This window comes from Boleophthalmus pectinirostris, unplaced genomic scaffold, assembly GCF_026225935.1.
Source record: "Boleophthalmus pectinirostris isolate CB_2022bp ecotype Guang Dong unplaced genomic scaffold, ASM2622593v1 HiC_scaffold_22, whole genome shotgun sequence".
Classification (NCBI taxonomy): domain Eukaryota; kingdom Metazoa; phylum Chordata; class Actinopteri; order Gobiiformes; family Gobiidae; genus Boleophthalmus; species Boleophthalmus pectinirostris.
In genome coordinates, this window is record NW_026571190.1 from 10,445,243 (window position 1) to 10,458,128 (window position 12,886).

Genomic DNA, 12,886 nt, shown 5'->3' on the forward strand with positions numbered 1-12,886 from the left:
TGGGTTTACTTCCAATTTTGTGTTTTAAGTGTGGATGCAGCCTAAGTGATATTACCCATACATTTAAAGAGCTCATATTACACTATTTTGTGATCTGTGCTATAATGTTTTTTCCCTCATCACAAACATACATGGAGTTGGGTTTTCTTTACATTCACACATGTTTAACAAAAAAACCCTGCATATTTATTTAGGCTGCATTCTTCTCTCAAACTGAAAACACTCAACCCTGTGATGTCACATGGCAATACAGGAAGTGCTCCACTTTAAACTCCATGCACCTTAACTAGAATCATTTGGGTCATTTCAGACCTGGAATAACACATCTCCCCAGAACAAAGGGTAAAAAGAGCTGTTAATCTAAAAAATATTGCTTCATGACATCACAAGAGAACATTTTAAGCTTTGGAGATGTAGACAAACTAATAAACCAGCATTACTGAAACATATGTGAATGAAACAAAACACAACTAAAGTTATGTTTTTGATGTTGTAAGTACATTCTAACATGGCTTAAAGCTAACAAGAGTCCATTTTGTGTAATATAGGACCTTTAAAAGGTCCTATATTGTTAGGATTTTGTTAGTTGAGAGCAGTTTTTTCTTTATTATGGTTCAATATCAAAGCGAGACAAAGTGACTAAGTGGAATACAGGGCCTTTAATCTAAAATCACATGCTTCAAGTCTATTGCTCACATGGGAATGGAAATAGAACAAGGCAACAAAATGATTAGTCCCACCACAATTATTATAAGAAATTCTATTTACTTTGACAACATCCGTATCATATTATTACACTTTATTCCTTCAATATTATTCCCAAAATTCTCATTAAAATTGTTTTTATCAGGAAATCCCATAACAGAAATACATTATCAACAGGAAGCAAGTACTTCCAATTCTAACCCTAGCAAATGCAGCTTTGCTGAATACAAATTGAATGGAAATGTTTATTGCCATACTGTGAAACTTTCATAGCAAAGCAAATACATCTCCATGGACAAAAATTACACAAAAATACAAAGATGCGAGTTGTTTTCATTCTGTCATAGATCAATTGCAATATTTTGAATCTGACAACACATTAATATTAATAATTATCTTTACAAACTTGTTTGGAATTTCCAAGTCATAAGTAATAGCCATGCTCTTTGCAGTATTGTTTTATATAACATTGTCTATCTGGTATTTTCTCTTGTTCATAGGAGCGTAATGCAGAGAATGCCATTGAGGCGCTGAAGGAGTATGAGCCTGAGATGGGAAAAGTGTATCGTCAGGACAAAAAGAGCGTCCAGAGAATCAGAGCCAGAGACATTGTACCCGGGGACATCGTGGAGGTGGCCGGTAAGCACAACAACTATGTCCTGGTTTAGTCCAGGTTTAAACCTGATGTAGTCCCGTCCTACTTAGTCCTAATTAAGTCCTGGTGGAATTTTGGTGAAGTCATAGATTGGTTCTGGTATGGAACTAGTTTAGACCTGCTTTAAACCTGCTTTAGAGTTTAGACTTGGGCTGTCTCTGAATGTCCACCTGAGTCCCCAACCACTCATTCACTACATAGGCCCGCACTCATTAGCGCACTATATAGTGCACTCATTCACAGAACAAACATGCAGCTCACTACTTTTCCCGTCACGTGAATCTTGATATCTGGATGAAAAAAAGTCAGCAAAACTCATAAAACTTTGGTCATAAATAATGATCAAATCAGAGTGTTTATGGACTAATTATAATCAAGTTTAAATACAAGTTTTTGTCACGCTGGATCTCACTCAAATGGGCTGGATTATGTAATTTTTGTCTGAGATGTGAACATTATCAATCCTTTAATGACTGGAGCTAAGTGGGTACCGCTAACGCCTTTGGATCATAATGGTTTATTAATGGAGTGTTTTATACATAATCAGGATCAACAGTTCCACAAACCAGCACTTTTATCTACTTTCATTCAGTTGTACTGTGTAACACCTGTTGCTGTATGCTGTTGTTTTCCCGATCTCTTGCAATGCATTTTGGTCTATATTGACCGGTTTAGTGACCATTGATGTCCACTACTTTTCAAAACATTGTGGGAAATTTTGAGCGCATTACCTTTTAAATTTAAGTCTAACTCCTTCGTAGCTCTCACAAACTGTTTGGAATATTGTTAATATTTACATGTATTAATATTCAGTTTATTCAATATTTTTGAACAGCTTTTTTCAGACCCCAAAATGAAACTGTGTTGGACCTCCCAAGTGCAGCCAGTCAGAGTACTGCTTTTGGTGCTTACCTCCAGGTTGCCGAGAATGAAAAACACTATTATTATTATTAGCTGCAGACAGAATGCAGCAGTCTCATTTTGTCATAAAATGCTTATTATACAATATATGCTTTGGAGGAAAATATATAAAATGATACATTTACTGATCTATCTATTCATCTCACAAATGTGAGATGAATAGATAGATCAGACCAAAATCTTTGATACAGACTACCCATATGTGATGTTGGCTTTGTTTGGTCCTCTTCTAGTTCAGGTTTTTACTTAAACCAGGACCAGACTAGGATGAATGTGTGAACTCTGAACCATGTAGGTGGACAAGCAACCATGTCATCATATAGTATTATTTATTTACACATGCCATGCCTGACAACATCGTAATTATTGGATTTGTGAAGAGGGAAAGTTCTTTCTGTCATTTCCTTATATGAGCATTGGAATGATTGGAATCACAGCTCAGATATCTGTCTGAAGTAACAACAGGCTGCTTTAGAGAGGAGCTCTTGATGTGAGTAACCTGATGGAAAAATCTGGACTAGTCTTATTTAAACTTTCTCTGTTCTAGTTTATTCTTTGTTCAGGTCAGACAGTTTATTATATTTTTTCAATCACGTGCATGCATATAGCCATGTAATCTGGAATAAAATGCATTTCAAATCAAGCCTCTCCATGTTGGGGTGTCTTGAGGTGTGTTGAGGCACTTCATTTTTTTCTGCACCAACCACAATGCTGCCCTGTGATTGGTCCTTGAACCAGTAAAACTGGGCAATAATATTATTAATAATTATATCAACTTCATGTCCTGTTGGAACTTTTTTGTCCTGCCATAGTTGTTAGTCAATAGTCGCAATATGGTATCAATTAAAAATGTCTTCTCATATTTTCAGCTGTTCAGTTTTCCATTCCCCTTTTGACTTCTGTGTTGAATTAAATCATGTGTAAATATCTTGACTTTGTAGAGCTCCTCTGTCCCACTGCCCTCTTTCGTCTTCCTGAAATAGCAGCAGAAACTTCATCAGGGGAATTCAACTGTTTTTCTTTTTTTTTGAACCGCAATTGAGCTGTGTGTGTGATCCAGTGCCCTCTTTTAATGTAGACACAGAGTTTCCGGACCATGGGAACTCAGAGGAGGCACGCTTTTAGTTATTTTAAGTTATTTTTACCACAGCTTTGGCACATGTTTGTTTATATTGCAATTTAGTTGTGAATTGTGTTGTTTTAGGCAGTCAGATAGGAAATTCCTTATCTAAATTTGTTTGATGCTGATTACAAGGTTATCAAGTTAGAAAGTTTTAATGTTTGGGTTCGTACAATGGACAGTAGCTCAGAAATTTACCCACTTACCCAAATGTTTGCGGTTCACTTCCAGTAACCAACAAAAGAAAAGTGTAATTTGTCGTTGTTATGCAGCGCTATAAGATTTGTAGGCAATCTGCAAATCTTGAAGGCTTCAATTTTTCAAGTACCATGATTTACTCTAAAAACAAATTAAATCTTGTTCCTAGTCAGTTAAAAATTTCAGCCTTTTTGTCAATTTTTCTGATGTGTTTAAAACGTGAACTTTGAACACAATCCTATTAAAATAGAAATTGCAAATCTGTGTTATAATAGCTTTCCCTCATCATTAGCCTCATCATTAGCCTAGTCAGTTGTATTTCGATGGTAAGCCTGCTTGCTTGATCAGAAAATTTCCATTTGCACCTACCTCCTAACCCTGCTCAAGGTCCCGTACTTACTTACTTCACTTACTTGTGATTCTTGTCTTAGATTGGTCCTGGTTTGAGCCCAGTTTAGTCCTTATGTACATTTCCTCAAGTCCTGTTCTAGTCCTGGTTTAGTCCTGGTCTTGCCATTCCAAGTTTTCTGTGTGATAATGTGTGGGGACATTGTTGTGTATCTATCTATTTCTGTAAATTGTACTACATTTATGTTCATAATTGTGAACATAAATTATCGGAAGACCAAATGAACCTCAGTGGACTAATTCTGTAAGCTGTTAACATCAACCTCTTCTGGGACTGTAGATGGAAATTGGCTTCTTCTGGTACAATGCATCTTTCTTTCTTGTCAATGTCTGTTGTCCCTGTGTTAAACATCATGCGTAACAATAATCTATACTACTATTACTAATAATCTGTGATAATACTAGTACATACCAGGAATAAAGCAACATCCTTGAAATAGTATTTTAGACTGATAGTTTATGATGTAGTTTAATAACATTTGAAATTAGCCTTGAAAGACTTCATCAGACCACTCTGGAGACCCGTGTGTGTGTGTGTTGTTATGCCAGAGCACCTTGTGTATTCAAACTAATGTAAACTGTTTATAAGTTTCTGTGCTTTTGCAAATGGAAGAATGCGACCCTGTTTTCCCATAAGTAAAACTGCAGACTTCCTCTCAAGCCTTTCACAATAACTTCAGGACTTTTATTCAGTTCGATTTATTTCTGTATAGATGTGTAATAAATGTATCACACTTACAGGTGGGTAGAATATTTTATAATGGATAATACTGTGACTGTTGCTTTGAAGATATGCACAGTTTCAAAATTGATTATATATCGCTTATAAAAATCCCACAAAAAAATTTAAATAAATTATTTCCAACTTCCTAATAAGAGTATAAACTGATATTTCTGTACTTTTGTCTGTCTGATACTTAAACATCAACCACCGCCCTTATTGTATTCTAACATATCACCACTAGATGCTATCTATATATTTATTGCTGCTGTCTGTTAGTGTGCCAGCTTTGGCCTGACAGAAGAAGACCAGAGAGCACAGGTGAGCCTGAACAAACGCAGGTGAGGAGAGAGAGGAGCAGGTTTCACTTCTGCTATCTACCGGCAGAAAAAAATTGTAATACAATTTCAGATGTGATCTTAAAACTTTTTTTTCAAATGAATAAAATTTCTGTTTTCCCCATAAGAGTACCATATATTGTAAAAGCAGCACTTGATGAAAAACTGAGACATTGCAGTTTCATTGTCTAATTTGTATTAAGTAATAAGTCCTAACTCAGTTTCTTTTCTGTGTTGTAAAAAAAAGTTTGTGAGAGCTAGTGTGAACATCAGGTATCCAGCTTTAAAGTTATGTTTTAGCACATTACTATTGGATAGAAATAATATTCTCTGAATATCAATATCACACAAAATATCAATGTCTAATACAACTAACGATTATCTTAGGTGTCAGCGATTTATTTTTATTGTACATTGAGACTTTATAAATACTATATTATCTGAATAAAGGATGAAAATAGTTCCTGACAGCTTCTAGTTAGAGAATATTTACAAATAAAATGTATTAGTAATGAAAATCAGAAATTGGTTGTTCCTTTTTGACATTTCAGTTTAGTAATGCAGCTGTCTTTGTTATAAAAAAGTCTTTTCGTATGTTTATTTTATGATTATTTTTTGTAGTCGACCAGTCAAGAGTATTACTCTCTGTTTTCTATATACTCTGTTAAAACTATTGTGGCACAAATTATTTTTATCTGTATAATTTCATCTCAATTTGAGGAGCATAAATGTCACTTAATTTGAATTTTTAAGTAATTTTTGACCAGTGTAGTAAGTTTATGATAATACAATGAGCAACAAATGTCTAATTTTGCTATGCCAATAGAGTCCAGATTATTTTAGATTATGGGGACAATTTTAGACTATGGGAGGCCACCATAGTCTTCTGTAGTAATGGGAAACAAACACTGTCTTACTATTTTTATGCTTTTAATGCCTATTCATACTAACTTTTCTTGATGTCTTGTGTTTGTCTTGTCTTGATTGCTGTTTCCTTTTTTCTTCAGTTGGAGACAAGGTTCCAGCCGACATCAGGCTGACGTCCATCCGCTCCACGACTTTGCGCGTGGACCAGTCGATTCTGACCGGAGAATCTGTGTCTGTGCTCAAACACACTGACCCTGTGCCTGACCCCAGAGCCGTCAACCAGGACAAGAAGAACATGCTCTTCTCTGTAAGAATGACACTTACTAACCATGACTCGCACGATCCATGATATGGATAGGTACTCCTGACCAAACATGAATTTGGCTTAAAGGTCTTATATTACTCAAAAATTTACTCTTGTGAGTTTTTAGTGATGTTAAAATGTTATTACTTCATCAAATACATACTTGGAGTTGTTTTGTTTTAATCACACATGCTTGAGTAAACCTTTTATTATTAGTCTATCTACATCTCCAATGCTGCAGCCAAGACAGCAGCACATATGAGACGTGTGTCTGCTTTGCTTCGCTGTCATTGCCCCAAGCTGTCAGTGAATGTGCACTGATCCCTGTCACTGGCCGCTCCACAGCTCCATGCAGTTTTCTACAGTTCTGATGGTAGCCTACCTATTGATGACTAACATTATAAATGTTATAAATAAACCAAAGAGGCACAATGGGAATAATTTGGTCATGAAATTAAATGGAGTTGTAACAGAAAGGACACGAGAATGTCAGAAAATCGACATCACAGTATTAGGACTGCAGACAGGGTAGGGAAACACTCTTGAGGACACCGCTGTAAACTGCCTTCATGTGAATAAGCATCTTTTGTACAGATCCAGATCAAACCAAACTATAGAGCAGAACTGAGCCAACACAGGGAGCAGGCGAGGGGCTGTGCTCTGCTGCGGGAGGACATCCAGATGGCGCACAAACATCCCGTACGCACACGAACAATTTATGAATGTTAAGCATTCATCATCCTAATATATTTACAATAAAATAAGTCTTGAGCATGTTACTCGTTGTTTTTCACCGGACTAGTTTAATATTTATTTTTACGATTCTGGCTGTTCACTGAAAACCCCACACCACGCCCTCAGTCTGCTCCACTTCACCTGATATTCACTCCCCACACTTGCGCTAGTGCTAAGATTGGTAGCAAGATTGGGCCCTCAGTGTTTTCTGTTTGAGAGTGAACCCAACCTACATATGCAGGATTTATCTGTTCATTATTTTATTCACACATGTTTAGGAAACAACGTTATAACATGGATCAGAAAACAGAATAAGATTAGTCCATACGCTGGTAGACCTGTTGATAACCAATGAATAACATTTTAATTATGATTCAGTCGTTTCAAATTTTTGTCAATTGTCAATGATCAGCTTGGGTCTTTTTAAAGGAGAGCCAATCCTCTGTCAGTAAAAGCTTGTAGTTTGGAGAAGATGGAAAACTTTGGAGGAAGAAATGTGGAACTGAGACTATTTTTGTGTTAAATGGCAATGATTAAAATGCTCTATCGTTTATGTTCAATCAAATCAAAGATAAATTTAAAAAGATTTTGATGTATTTAAGTGCACTGCCCATTAATGAACATACAATGTAACTATCCCAGAATTAGTCCATTAGCCACTTTTGTTTTAAGTTGATCTGACAGAAACTGTGAAAATTAAAAAGTAAAATAAAAATAAAAAATACTTGAGGTTGAGATTATTACTGTCAAACATTTACAGCTGATTTTGACATTTTGACATTTTACACACAAACATACACAATGCTCTAAAAAGATGTGAGTCTAGTCACCAATGAATCGCTCACAGGTCAAATGAGCATGATTCACAGGTGGATTAGTGCATGGTTAAAACAAATATGGCTACTTACCAGGAAAAAATACAATGGAAAAACTAATTCCTTACTTGTATAGAATGAATTTTGTTGGCACTACTCAATGCTGCTCCTCTATATGTTTTGTGTAAATGAACTTTATAATTTGACAACAGGGAAGCAACCGTTTTTTACACTAAGGCTGCAACTAATGATTCTAGTAGTAGACTAGTCAAACTATTATTTCTATTGTATATTGAGACTGCTTTCCGTATTTTTGTACGTAACCTTTTGTCCAACAAACTGCCACTTAACTGATATAAATCTATGATAAATATACTATCCCACCTAATACAGTAATAGTTAGAAAGACATGAAAAAATGTCATGCACACTTTAACCTGGGCATTTATTTAACCTGGGCTTGATCTTTTGTAGTGGTCTAAAAGACTGTATTGATTTAATGATGATGCATAACTGAAAGCAGCAGTTGTATTCTGTTCAAAAGGAGCTGACTCAGTCCTCAGCTCAAAGGACAAACACTCATGATTTATTTAAGACAACATTTCAGCAGCAACAGTTCTGTCTGTGTGCTGGGAATTACAGTGCATCTGATAATACAGACTTATTGAAGATGAGAAAATGGTCATAAAGCAATATAGACAAAAATTAATCTCTCAGTATTTTAGACAGTATTTGACCACTGCTTTAGGAATGTGCTCACATGTGCATGTAAGTGTTTTAACAAGTAAACTGATTTACTTTGGAATCTGTGAAATTATATCTGAGATTATGCAGGATTTTCCTATATTAAAAACAGCATGGACAGGTTTTGCAAAATTGAAGGCCTTAAATAATATAAGAGGAATTACATTAAATTAAAACTAAAGCAAAGTGATATTAATAATAATTAAAACTAATATCGAATATGTCAACTTTGTCTCTAACTTTTGGTCTTTTTCTGACAGGGCACTAACATAGCAGCGGGACGGGCCATCGGGGTGGTGGTGGCGACAGGAGTTCAAACGGAGATTGGGAAAATCCGAGATGAAATGGCCTCGACGGACCCTGAACGCACCCCACTGCAGCAGAAACTAGACCAATTTGGGGAACAACTGTCCAAGGTAAGGACACATCAAATCTTTTAATCTTTGTAATGAATCAAATATGCGCCTAAAGATATGTAGGTTAAATGTACTGATTGAGGGAATGCGTCCCTCAAAAAGAAAGTTTAGTGCACATTTTTCAAGTAAAAATAGCTACTCTGTTGTGGGTCTTAAAACATTGTCCCTGATTTGCTTGTTTTGTATGGTGTAGGTGATCAGTGTTATTTGTGTGGCTGTGTGGGCCATAAACGTGGGTCACTTTAACGACCCTGTGCACGGAGGCAGCTGGCTCCGAGGGGCTGTGTACTACTTCAAGATCGCTGTGGCTCTGGCTGTGGCTGCCATACCTGAAGGTACACGTGTTTACTATAAGGCAGGACAATAAGACACCTCTATCATGTTTACTGATTGGAACAATTTTAGCAAAAAGTGTTTTTGTCTTTGTTCCTGTTTTGTCACATTTTATATGCATATTTTGTTAATCATATTCTGTCATTCTTAGCCAGTTGTATTTCAGGTGATGCATGCATGTGTGAGTAATCCTGTATTGTCCTGCATTTATGGCTGAATGGTCAGAAAATTTTAGCTTTCACCTACCCTCTCCCGACTCTCTGAACTTGCTTGCCATTATTCAAAAATTTCACATTGCAGGTCATTCTTGCATGGTTAAAAAATAGCATGTAGCCATTATTCAACAATAAAAATGTATAAATAAAAATCTGTCAATAGTAATTCTGCAGTTTTGAACAAAAAGTGATGGACATCTTAGTATTATCCAACCATTTTAGATCATTGTTTACTTTACAATTAACAAATTATAACTAATGACCTACGTATGTTAAGAGTTTAAAACTGAATTATCTGAAATAAAATTCCTACTTTCGTGTGCAGTCTTACGTTGTGTCCAGTAAATCTCACCATCTCATTGCTTCTCTCCTCAGGCCTTCCTGCAGTGATCACCACCTGCTTGGCCCTTGGCACAAGGAGAATGGCCCGAAAAAATGCCATAGTGCGCAGCCTCCCCTCAGTGGAGACTCTGGGCTGCACCTCCGTCATTTGCTCTGACAAAACTGGGACCCTCACAACAAACCAGATGTCTGTCTGCAGGGTAAGCATACAAAGAGCACGAGAGATGTCTTTTCACTGGAAAAAGCTGCGTTGTATTATTTACAGAATTTCCTCTGCACAGAACAAAATATCATGTATTTTAATTAACAAAATATATTAAATAATGTATTTCAGTCTTGCTTCAAATGTTAATACTCCTGAAGTTATTTACAATGTGGATTCAAACACAAACTCTTACTTTTTAAACATTTATCAAAAATCATATCGCATTTGCAATTATTATTATTTAGAGTAGTATTAGTATTATTTATATGCTTTTAATGCCTCTTCATAACAACTTTTCTTGATTGTCTTATATGTTTCCTTGTTTCCTCAGTTCCAGGTGATTAATTTTAGTTTGACATGAGTAAAAGGATTTACGAAGGGCTGCTTGATTTAGAGAAAAATAAATATGAATCCAAAATCGAAATTTTGTTCACTGTGCACATTGTAAACACACAAATTTTAATTAAATTTTCTTAGCTGTGTTTTCACTAATCTAATATATAACCGAACTAGCATGTAACTAACTCTGAGCACTAACCATAACTAATGCGTTTGTAGATGTTTGTTGTGGAGAAGACTGTCTCTGGAGATCAGTGCACCTTGAGTGAGTTCACTGTGACTGGATCCACATATGCTCCAGAAGGAGAAGTGTGAGTCTCTTAACACTTTAATACTAGCATTGACATGACTGTATTTGCTAACAAATGTGTGGTTTCCTAAAGCAGAAGTAGTAGAAGTATGTACTACTAATGATAACTAATTACTTGAATAATAAATGAATAAAAGGTATGAATTAGATGAAGTACTACTTGTAACACCTGCATTAGGATTTGGAATTCAAATTTCAATTAAAACCTGTATTAATAACCTTGTATTAATTGCACAGCCCTCACTTCTGTCATTTTGTATCGTTAATGATATATTTCATATATATATATATATAGAGAGAGAGAGAGAGAGAGAGAGAGAGAGAGAGAGAGAGAGAGAGAGAGAGAGAGAGAGAGAGAGAGAGAGAGAGAGAGAGAGAGAGAGAGAGAGAGAGAGAGTGTATATATATATATATATATATATATATATTTGTATATAAACACACAATTTTCTATAAAATAAAGGTAACAAAACAAATCAAAAATCTATTTTAATTAGTCTTAAATATTAAATCAAACTAAGAATGAATATGAATCCAACAAGTACAAATCAAATTTATTTACAGCATTTTTAGTTTAACAGAAATTGCCTCTCCAACTCAAGAAGACACAATTTTCCTTGGAGTCACTGCAAAATCACTATAAGTCACACATATCAGGATTTTATGTGGTGTTTAATATGTAAAAAGAACTTTTATTTGAACTTTAATTAGCCTGGTGCCTGTGCTATTATGCTAATGAGCATTCTTAAAACTCAAAATTCAGCTTGGTAAACAAAATATTTGGAATCAGCACCCTCAAATTATGGGAAATAGCATGTTTACTGACTTTTCCCCAAATTTGCCCTCAGGACTTTTTCTGAAAGTATTCCTTTGAATTATTCTCAGTCTAGTAATGATAGTGTCTGTTTTTTCCCCCAGTTTCAAAGATGGTGCAGTGGTGAAATGCAGTCAGTATGAAGGACTGGTGGAGATGGCCACGATCTGTGCTTTGTGCAACGACTCCTCTCTGGACTACAATGAGGTAACAGAAACTCATCAGAGTTATAGTTAACGATGTCTTATGCAACTGCATAAGAAACTGCATAATCAATTAATTGTTGCAGCCCCATTTGTACTTTTGTACTTGTTAATTTTAATTCCTTGTTATGTTCCAGGCCAAGGGTTTGTTTGAGAAAGTTGGAGAGGCAACCGAGACTGCTCTCTGCTGTCTCGTGGAAAAAATGAACGTTTTTAACACAGATCTGAGAGGACTAAGCCGATCGGAGAGAGCCACGGCCTGCTGCTCTGTAAGTGTATCTGCATTGAGGATGTGACAATATCCATGGCAATTTAAAACTAAATATTCTGTCTTTTGAAAAGTTCTCAATATGGCACCAATAAACAGGGATCTAAAGACCTAAAGCCATGTACTGTACTTGTTGATTTTTATTGTCTTACAAATGTGAAAAACTGATCTATTAATGTTTTCACCTGTCAGAGGCCAGAGCGAGTTTTGCTATCATGGTAATGCTAACAAGTATGTTAACAGGACACCAGCATATCTTCCTGGTCCTCAAAGTAAAGTAAAATCAGTTAATAATTACATAAACAGGAGACATTTTGACCATGTTTTTATAATATTTCTGTACAGGGATAAAAACAAAACTATATTACATAAAAGAAATCAGGTACAGCCTATTGGTACAATATTAAGTTATTCAGATGCCGTCTAATCAAGTAAAATGCACATTTCATTTTAGTTTTTTTAAATTCTTGCTTATTTTTTTAGGTAATAAAGCAGCTGATGAAGAAGGAGCTGACCCTGGAGTTTTCCCGAGACAGAAAGTCAATGTCCGTTTTCTGTTTGTCCAATAAACTCTCTCGCTCAACCACTGGGGCCAAGATGTTTGTGAAGGTAAACATACACAAGCGTATGTCTGTTTGATACTGTGAAAGCTTAGCCTGCCCTCTAGTGGCTCTGTAGCATGGCAGTTATTTGTTCTTACTAATCAGAATAGAGCCACAAGGTAATTGAAATTCAAACTAAATTACTATTTGAATTATCCTAATTGTATTTAGCTATTCATTCATCTAAAAACTGATGCCTCTTCATGAAAACTATGTAATGAGCAAATCTCAGGTAAAGTAATCAACAATGCCATTGAAAACAAAAAAATACAATTTTCTTGTCACACTTGCACCCTGATTTGGTCCTGG

General features: G+C 35.6%; 1 protein-coding gene across 2 annotated transcripts in view; it reads left to right on the forward strand.

Moving 5' to 3' along the window:
- Nucleotides 1-12,886, forward strand: part of si:dkey-28b4.8 (sarcoplasmic/endoplasmic reticulum calcium ATPase 2) — a 28,645-nt gene that overhangs the window by 4,786 nt on the left and 10,973 nt on the right. For both annotated transcript variants that reach the window (XM_020932906.2, XM_055158656.1), the window contains exons 6-14: nucleotides 1,206-1,344; nucleotides 6,074-6,240; nucleotides 8,791-8,946; nucleotides 9,140-9,281; nucleotides 9,870-10,036; nucleotides 10,600-10,691; nucleotides 11,609-11,711; nucleotides 11,845-11,976; nucleotides 12,459-12,584. In XM_020932906.2, coding sequence (XP_020788565.1) covers nucleotides 1,206-1,344; nucleotides 6,074-6,240; nucleotides 8,791-8,946; nucleotides 9,140-9,281; nucleotides 9,870-10,036; nucleotides 10,600-10,691; nucleotides 11,609-11,711; nucleotides 11,845-11,976; nucleotides 12,459-12,584 — 1,224 coding nt within the window. The remainder of the gene's footprint in view (nucleotides 1-1,205; nucleotides 1,345-6,073; nucleotides 6,241-8,790; nucleotides 8,947-9,139; nucleotides 9,282-9,869; nucleotides 10,037-10,599; nucleotides 10,692-11,608; nucleotides 11,712-11,844; nucleotides 11,977-12,458; nucleotides 12,585-12,886) is intronic.